The sequence below is a fragment of the Stenella coeruleoalba genome (genome assembly GCF_951394435.1).
Source record: "Stenella coeruleoalba genome assembly, chromosome: 20".
Classification (NCBI taxonomy): Eukaryota; Metazoa; Chordata; class Mammalia; order Artiodactyla; family Delphinidae; genus Stenella; species Stenella coeruleoalba.
The window spans coordinates 47,965,013-47,974,520 of record NC_137166.1 but is presented as its reverse complement, the minus strand read 5'-3'; the positions used below and the strand labels follow the sequence as shown (position 1 = coordinate 47,974,520).

The window sequence follows — 9,508 nt, the reverse complement described above, 5'->3', positions numbered from 1 at the left end:
TTGGTATTATATACACCTGCCTTTTGGGAAAAGCAACCGTACTGCTGCACTGATCCCAATGCTTCTGTGTTGGCTACCTCAGGTATCCCCGAGAGAGACACAGAGAATGCCACAGTGAGCAAGGGACCCACGGAGCAGCTGGGCAGGTGTTCCAGACCGTGCGAATGTGCCACAGTGGGGCAAAGGCAGAAACCACAGTGCCTGGAATGTTCTAAGCTGCCAGCTACAAGTAGAGGAGAAGCCACAGGTCACAGAACTCTTCAATGCTGAAAACAGAAAGGGAGGACCTGAGAGGCCATCCAGCAGAATCTCTGTTATGTTAGATGGGGAGAGCAAAGCCCAGAGGGGGCAGGCTCTAGGCCCAACAGCACGCAGCAAGGCCCCTGCCTGTTCTTATTTCCTGCCCCTTCCCGTCCCCCCAGTCAACCTGATCTTCCTTCTGATGCTTGAGTGGGCCACCTGGGATCCTGCCTCAGGACCTTTGCACTTTCTGTTATTTCTGCCTAGAATGCTCTGCTCCCAGATCTTCCCACGACTGGCTCCTTCTTGTCAATCAAGTCTCAGCTCAAGTGTCCCCTCAGAGAAGCCTTCCCTGACCTCTGTAACTGAAGTAGCTCACACCCCCACCCCTATTATTTGTCTTGGCCGGTTATTTTTCCTTGTAGCAGTTATTACTGTAGAAAATTACCTTATTTATTTATTTACCTATTTATTGGCTATTATCCCCATACCTGTCCTGTTCTCTGCTGTACCCCCAGCACGTAGAATAGTGCTTGACATACAGAAGGTGCTTAGTAAATATTTAATTCATTCATCAGTGGCAGAATTAGGGCTGGAATTTAGGTCATCAGCCTCTTGCCACAAGACAGGGAAAAGGTGTGAGATGGGGGAGAAACAAGTATCTCATGGGAGAGGGAGCTCCTGTCTGAGGTCGGGGGACCTGGGAAGCAAACAGCTTTGCCACTGTCACTCCAGGTGACTTGGGCCAGTGCCTTTTTTTGCCTTTTCCCACCTGTGAAATGAAAGGGCTGGACAGGAACAATAAACACTTCCGAGATCCTGTTTCCTTGGACAGCTGAAGGCAAGGGTGACCAATCCGAGGGGCGGTTCCACCATGTCTACCTTGAACTCCTACCACCGGCACCATCTGTCCCATCAAAGTTGAGATGGCCAAGATGGGGAAAAGCATTTGGCTCTATACTGAATGGCTCCAAGCATCGTCCTCAAAGCTCTTCTGGCCTTAGGAGAATGTCCCTCATCCACATCTGTAATACCCAGTACAACACTGTCCCCTCCTCAAGTCCAGCGTTCAAGCATCTGCATTAAGCCTGCCTGCCGCGTGCAGAAGCAGGAGACGCGCAGAGCAGCGCTGTCCAATAGAAACAGGATGTGAGCCACACGGGTAGTTTCACATTTTCTAGTAGCCACGTTAAAAAAGGAAAAGGAAACAGGTGAAACTAATTCTAGTATGTTGTACCTCAGTATATCCAAAATATTATCATTTCAGCATGTAATCAGTACAGGAAACTACTAATGAGATAGTTCACATTCTTTTGATGCTAAGTCTTTGAAATCTGCTGTGTATTTCTCACAGCACATCTCAATTCAGATGATAGATTTTCATCAGAAATATCTGACCTCAATTTAGATTTCAGAAAACTCATATTTGGAGAAGTCGATTCATATACCCAAGTTGTCCTAATTATATTGGATAGTTTTCCACTAACTGAGTAGCAATTTTTTAATTAATCAGAAGTAACTAAAATGTAAACTGCAGTTTCCCCGTTGCACCAGGCACACGTGGTGAGTAGCCACTGTATTAGACAGCACTGCCCTAGAACACTTCCCATTATCAAAGAGAACTCTGTGCACACTGCTCTAGGGTCAGACAGCCCTTTGACTGACCATGGGGGTGACCTTGGGCAAGTCACTCAGCAAATGGCATCTACCTCACAGGGTTACGGTGAGAATTCAGTGCATGCACGTATGTGCATGCATTCTCTCTCGTGCACAGCAACGAACTTGCAGCCCCTCCTGGAAGCCGGCACGCTGGGAGCCCGAACGTTAGCCTCACCCCCATGCCCTTGCTCGGAGTGCCCTCCTCTCTTCGTGCTGCTTTGCCACCATCTCTAACTTGGTCCCGTCTGACATCTCTGCTCTCTACGTGCCTCTGTTCCAAATTCCCTCTTCCCTCATGCCAATGGGAATCATGCCTGAGATCAAATCTGAGAAAGCGAGACCCACTTTTGTTTTTGCGTGTTGCTGTCCGTTGTGGAGTGTGCTGATTGTGTTTATGTAGTTGTATATTGGCGCCCTTGGGTGTCACGACTATCTTTTAGAGTGGTTGCCTTTTAAATCATGACTTTTAAAGGGATTGAATTTTAGGCTCTGTAGAGGCAGCAAGTTGCTAGTGAGGCATCTGTCTCTGGGAGCATCCAAGCAGAAAAGACTAAGGCTCCCTTTTGGATGGATTGCTGACTGCCATCAGGGTGTGTCTACAAGGCACCTGCAGGCTGGAAGGCCCTTGAAGGCAGAACTTCAAGGAAAAGTATGGTGAATCTTGGCGTTGCCATCGCCAGAAGCAGAAGAGGCACAAAAGCCTCATTACCTTAGCTGAGTTTCATACTTGTCTGCATAATGATGGAGAGACGTGTATCCACTGAGGTAGGAAACCATGAAGGCGGGTGAATCAAGGGTGGGTTGGCCTGTGGTGCTTTTTGGAGGAGTGAATAAAAAAGTAGAAATTCCATTGTGTGTCTGTTCTTTCGGGGTTTAAAGGGAAAAAAAGATGCTTGGGATTTTGAGTGGAGCTGGAAGCCTAGACTCCTGGGTCCCCGGAGAGGAGGGACAGTGGGAGTCTGTGCAGCGTAGAATCCATTGGGCTGGAATTGAGAGACTTTGAGTTTTGCCAGCCTGGAGGGGCTGGAGCGGACTATTGTTTACACCTTGGGGACTGTGATGGTAAACGTCTTAGCTCCGGAACCAGCTTGGCCCATGAATGCCCCCAGTCTGTTCGGCTTCTCTGCAGCCCTGCCCTTGGTTTGTCCCTTCTCATCCTGACTCTAGACCTGGTCATGGGATCTGCTTGGCTACTGAGACAACAGCAAAGATGATGGGCAGAGGCTTGAAAAGTGCTCATGCATTGGGACTTCCTCTCTTGCTACCCGGGGGACCCCTGTCACTGCCACCACATCAAGAAGTCCAGGCTAGGGAATTCCCTGGTTGTGCAGTGGTTAGGCCTCGGCGCTTTCATTTCCGGGGCACAGGTTCCATTCCCGGCTGGGGAACTAAGATCATGCAAACCCCACAGTGTGGCCAAAAAAAAAAAAAAAAAAAAAAGTCCAGGCTAACCTGCTGGTGATAAGAGACATGTGGCCCAGTCAGCCCTGACACCCCAATCAGTGTCAACCCTCTGGAAGAGAGCTGCCTAGCTGACCAGCAGCTGAACCCAGCAGACACCAGAAGAACCATCACCCAGCTGATCCCAGACCACATTGCCAACCAATTATTCTAAGCATCTGAGGTTTGGAGGGGCTTGTTACGTAGCAAAGGATAACTGGTACAGGCTTGTCCGCTCTCTCTGTGATGTGGTCTCTTTCTCCCCTCAATGTGACCCAATGACTAAAATCTTAAGCTCTGCCACTTTTTAACTGCTACGACCACCAATGTGACATTCCTTCTCTGAGCCTCAGATTCTTCTGAAAACAGGGATGAGAATAATAGCGCCTATCACGTGGAGTAGTTGTGAAGACAAAATGAGAACCTGCCCCAAAGGTCATGGTGGCCATTCGTGCTGGTTATGAAATGTGTCTGGCCAGGCGGGGGCTCAGGTGGGGCATTTGGGGTCTGGACTGTGCTTCCTTCTCCTCTCCCGGTGGGGTTTGGTAGGGTCCTGTGACCAGCTCCACCCAGTGAATTGTGTCAAGTCACTTCTGGGTGGGCAGCATTTAATCATCCACGTGCAACCTTCCTGGGCTCTCTCCTGTGCACAGAAATCGGCATTAAGTTGGTGACTGCTCCACGATTATGATGAGCAGAACGCCCAGTGGACGGTGCTAGACATGGAAGGTCAAGGATAAATCAACCTTTTTTTTTTTTTAAAGATTTTTGGGATGTGGACCATTTTTAAAGTCTTCATTGAATTTGTTACAATATTGCTTCTGTTTTATGTTTTGGTTTTTTGGCTGCGAGGCGTGTGGGATCTTAGTTCCCCGACCAGGGATCGAACCTGCACCCCCTGCACTGGAAGGCAAAGTCTTAACCACTGGACCACCAGGGAGGTCCCTTAAATCAACCTTTTGTGAATGGGTACTTCTTCAGCAAATACCACTCCTCTCCCTCCCACTGGAGGGGGAGTATACGTCCCTGCTCCACTGCTGTTGGCTCTGACCATATGATTTACTTTACTCCATGGAACGTTAGCACCCCCGACCTCAGCCGAGGACCCCGTGATCTGCCATGAGAAAGACATCAGCCAGGGAGCCGCTGATCCCAGAAGACTGTGAAGTGTCATGGAGGAGAACTTGAATCCCCTCCCAAACGGGACCCAAACCCCTCAAAGCACAGCCAGAAGGAGAACTGCTCCAGCCACCTACAAACCCTTAGAAGAATGATAGTTGTTACAATCTCGGCTTGGGGATGGTTTGTTTCATAAGCATTACTACAGCATGAATCAACTGATATAACTTTGTTGCTTTAAACCACGGAGATGAGGGACTTGTTTGTTACTGTAGCATAATCGATTCTGTCCTGACTGATGCCAGGGTCTAGCACCTGCCAACGAATGGCCACTCAGTAAGTGGCAGCTATTAGGACGATAACTATTTGGCCAGACACATTGTCTCCAGAACCAACATTGTCTTAAAGGTGCTGGGCACTGCACTAAGTGCTATTTTAGTTTTCTTTCATTTGACTCTTAAGACAGCCCTTTGAGGTTATGGCTATTAATAGCCACAGTTTACAAACGTGAAAACGGAGGCAAAAGAGGGAGAGGTTAACCAGGAGAGGTGATCATGGACTCTGGAGTCTGATCTTCCCTAGCTGTTTGACCCAAGTCAAGTGACACCGCAACCTGGGCCTCAGTTTGTTCCCCTGTAAAATGGGGACAATTCTTTCAACTTCACAGAGTTGTTGTGACTATGCAATGAGGTACCGCAGGAAAACACTTAGCATGGGGACCCAGCAGGGAGTAATCCCTTAACAAAAGGTAGGGTCTTCCCTCTCTTCCTTCCAAAGAAGGGGTTCCCAAAGGTTGAGACCCCTGCTTTTTGCATCCCACCTCCCTGAAATGCATCACGTCACAAGGACTCAGGCTTGTTCTGTTAAGTTGTTTAATAATATATTGGCACATGGGAAGCTGTAGCTGAGAACAGATCAAGACCAAACGTGGCATACGCCTCGGTTCTTCACTTAGCCTTGCCAGGAGGCTGGGGGCCTGGAAGACAGTCGGCCTGGGTAATGGTATAGATACGAGAGGCCGCGGGCACCAGGGTCCCAGGCTTGGTGTGGCAGGCATTCTCCGTAGCGCAGCCCCGAGTAGCAAATATGACACCTGTTGGGGGAGGGATTTCAGCCTGGAGTCAGGACTTCCAACCCCTCCCTCCTCATGACCCGGGGTCATGCCCCTGCCACCTCCTCACCCAGTTCTCTGGACCCACTCTCTCCCCTAGAATCTGGAAGTATGAGCCTCCAGTTCTGGGAGCCTCCCTGTCCCCTCCTCCAGAAATCTAGGTGCCCCTCACCAGTCTGCACTTTGCCAGCGCAGGTGATACAGTGGCTTTCCTGGCCAACACAGAGTACTTTCTTAGTCGAAGAGCATGTTTCCTTGAAGTGGGTGATGCAGGTAGGGCACTGGAGGCCATTCTCCGTACGATTGTTCTCAGGAGCTGGGGAGGAGGGTGGAGTGTAAGGTGTAAGGGACGTTAAACCCTTTCCCAACCTCACAGCAACCCTGGGGACACCGGTTGCTAATGGACACTGCATTTTACAGGCGAGGACCTGAGGCTCAGAGCAAGGAGGATGCTTGCCAAAGGTTACAGCGCGGGTCAGTGAGCGCAGGTCAGTGGCGGGTGCTCACAGCAGGCTCTCAGGCGGGGCAGGAAGGGACTCCAGTTGTGGGGCTGAGCTGGCCCTTACCGGGCAGGGGATCGTGGTTGCAGACGTCGCTCTGGCAGCAGCGTGTGTTGGACACCATGTAGTTCTCAGGGTCCATGGTGATGGAGATGAATCCTGAGCTGCAGGCACTGGATTTCATGCACCCCTTATAGGTGTTCAGCGACTGGTGGCCCTCTGCAGGATGGCGAGGGAGGGGAGGGCTCAGGGGCCCTGGCCTGGACCCTGGCTTCCAGGTCTCTCCCAACCTTACAGCTGCCCCAGCCCGCTGCTGTCTAGGGAGTTCTCTTCCAGCCCCCCAGAGTCATACCGCCTTATCTGCCTGGGGCATGGTCTGGACTGTTTTTTAGGTCCGCTCCACCCCACCCCCTCCAGGCTTTGGTGGTCTCTTGCAGTTCCCATCGGCAAGCCCTGGTGCCTGCCTGAGTGGTCCCTTCCGCCCCACGCCACCCCACTGCCATCCTCTAAGGGTCACACCTGTAGTGGTCTTTTTCAGGCCTCCTATGGCTATCTCCATGGCGGTGTGAAATGGTCTCTTCCAGCCTTTCGCCCTCCCCTGACCCTTGGAATCCCTTCCACCAAATACTGGAATGCCACCCTCGCCCCCCCGCCCCACCGCACCCTGTAACACCCATATCCTTCTCTGTCTAACGTGGTCTCTTCCAGATTTCCCCAGGGTCACTCCCCAGACCTCCCACCAATGGTCTCTTGCTGCCCTCCTTGGGTACTCTCAGGTCTTGCCTGAAGTGGTCTCGTCCAGCCTCCACAGCCTTCCCCCTCCCCCTCCCCACAGTACGGTGGTCTCTTCCAACCCTAGGGTTTCCCCTCTTTACCCCACAGAAAGGTGGTTTTTTTCCCCAACTTCCTCCTGCGGTCCCAGGGTCCCATATACTCCTGGGTGGCCTCTGCAAGACTTTCAGGTCCTTCCCCCACCTGCCCACCCTTGCTAGGTGAGTAGGGCAGCGTGCAATCTTCTATCCCACTTACCTTACACACCCGCTCCGGTCGGAATGGTTCCTTCCTACACTCAACGTTGGCCTTACCTCCCGTCACATCCTTCCTTCTCCAGTCTCACGCCGTGCCCCACCATGTTCCTTTAACTAAGGGTTTCTGGGTCTCTTTCAGCTTTGAATGAACACCCCACCCGCCGTGGTTTCTTCCTTTGCTCCCCTTCTCCCCCATCCTCCCTCAGGCCTGGGAGAGTCCCTTCCATTTAAGTCTTGCCTCTCCTCTCCCATTTTACTCATATGTCTCCCATTGCCGCAGCTCCACTTCTTTGTGATAATTTGCTCCATGCTTCAGGAATATCTTCCCTCTCCCGTCTGTTCTTTTATATCTCTCCCTCTACCCCAATATCATCTCTCCTCTTCTTGTCAGAAATGGTCTCTTCCAACCCGCATCCCTAGGGGATCCCTCCCACCCCAAATGGTCAACCTGGTCACATTCCTTCCAACCCACCCCAGCCCCTTCCTTCTCCTCTACACGCCCCCCTCCACCTCTTGCATATTAGATTTTCCCCCTCTCGCGATTTCTCTCTTCCCCCTTGTCCTTTCCTTCCCTAATCCCCTCCTGCCTAAGAAAGTCTCTATATCTGCCCCCCCACCCCCACCCCATCAACTCTTTGGAGTCTAATTTTCAGAAATCCCTGACAACAGTGGTTTCTGTCGTTCCATCGGATTCTCTTCCCTCCATCCACCTTGAGACTGCCTTTCCCTCTTTCCTGCCTGCTCACCACTGGAAGGTTCCTCCCCGCGCGTGCTGGTATCTGCTACCCCGAAAGCACGGCCCCCTCCCCAGGATCTGACGCCACGCCCTGAGCTCTTACTCCTGTTGGTGTGAGCCACGATGACCACGCAGGAGTCCTGGTCGGGGTCACAAGTTTGCACATTTCCACTGCACGTGGGTCCGGAGCCTGTACACACCTCACAGCTCAGTGGGTACCCTGCAGTGTAGAGAGCAGGGCTCTAGTCAAGGGTGGTGTGGTCTGCGGACCAAGACTTCGGACGGAGTCCAGAGGGGGATGGGGGGGCGGTCTGAGGGAGGAGGGAAAGGTATCTCCCTGATTGTTCTTGGGCGGGGCATTGGCGCCTGTCCAGGGAACTGTCCGAAGCTCCCGCAGAGACGCGGTGGTGCTCCAGCAAAGCTGCTTTCAGGGGTGGGAAGCGACTCCACCAGGGAGCAAGTTTACCTAATTACAAGGCTGGGGACTTTGGATGCTAGGGTCCTCTGAGAAAGTTTGGGGACAGGGAGGGGTCCTGGTGAAGGTTTCCATGGACTTTTGTGAAGCTTCAGGTCGAGCTGGTTCTCGGAAGTGAGATCCTCTTCCTTGTAGGTACCACGCGTAGGTCTTGTAGACAGTAGGAGCCCAGGCAGGGGTACCTGAGGCTGGGATCTGCACCCCAGGTCAAGAAGGGAGAGCACGGACCAGGAGGGCAAGCGCATGGACCCCTTGGTACTGAGAGAGGAGGCAACTGGGGGCCCAGACACTGGGCAACTGCATCCTGGGGAAGGTGGGGCTTGCCTGAATTCCTGCATCTAGGGGAGGACACCAGGGGTCTGAACTCCCTAGAGTTCTGGGAGAAAGAAAATCTTTCCCCCGCCCCATCATTTTTTTAAAAAAAATTTCCCTTTCTAATCATACTCTGATTTTCTAGAATTCAGACGTCTTTTTTTTTTTTTTTGGCCGAACTGCATGGCATGCGGAATCTTAGTTCCCCAACCAGGAGTCGAACCCCCACCCCCTGCAGTGGAAGCGCAGAGTCTTAACAACTGGACCGCCAGGGAAGTCCCCAGATGGCTTATTTTGAGACCTTGCCTGGGGGACAGGGGATTCAAAGCTCATCAAATCCCCTTCTTTCTCAGGGATTCACACACACAAGTTTCTGAGCTATTCTTCCCTTGGGGCCCCAGTCTTTCTGTCCTTTACCCTCTGCCTTTGCCATGAATCTGAATTCCCAGGACACCTCCTCTTTCCCCCTCCCCGCTGAAGGACCTTGCTGAATGCCCCTCTCATACAGTCCTCTTTCCGAAGGTCCCAGGATTCCAGGCCCCTAGTCACTTACCCAGACCCAGGAGGGTGCAGAGCAGCAGGGAAGCCAGCAGGAAGGTCTGGGGTTTCGTGGAAAGCCTCATGATGGATGAGTGAGTGAACCTGCAGTCCCAGGTCCCCAGCTCTTCTTATAGGAAGCTGAGGAGGGGTGGGTCTGGACCCACCCTACCCCTAGGGTGAGAAAGAAGTGATGTAAGATCTGGGGGCAGGTCTCTGTAGCTCTGGGGTGGGGAGGCAGAACCAGAATCCGAATGCGACATGGGCATCTTGTGCCCAGCCCCCTCCTCCACGGGGACCCCAGGTGGACTTCCAGCCTTCTCTTCCGTCAGGACCCAGAAGATCACTTCC

The 9,508-nt window shown here is 52.2% G+C and overlaps 1 protein-coding gene across 1 annotated transcript; it reads right to left on the bottom strand.

Moving 5' to 3' along the window:
* Positions 1–5,373: 5,373 nt before the first annotated feature.
* PINLYP (phospholipase A2 inhibitor and LY6/PLAUR domain containing) lies at positions 5,374–9,243 on the bottom strand (the record flags this gene model as incomplete). The annotated part of the gene is made up of 5 exons (XM_079906653.1): positions 5,374–5,551; positions 5,640–5,885; positions 6,136–6,288; positions 7,937–8,053; positions 9,174–9,243. The coding sequence occupies 5 exons, from the start codon at positions 9,241–9,243 to the stop codon at positions 5,406–5,408; spliced, it is 732 nt and encodes a 243-aa protein (XP_079762779.1). The 3' UTR covers positions 5,374–5,405.
* Positions 9,244–9,508: the final 265 nt, after the last annotated feature.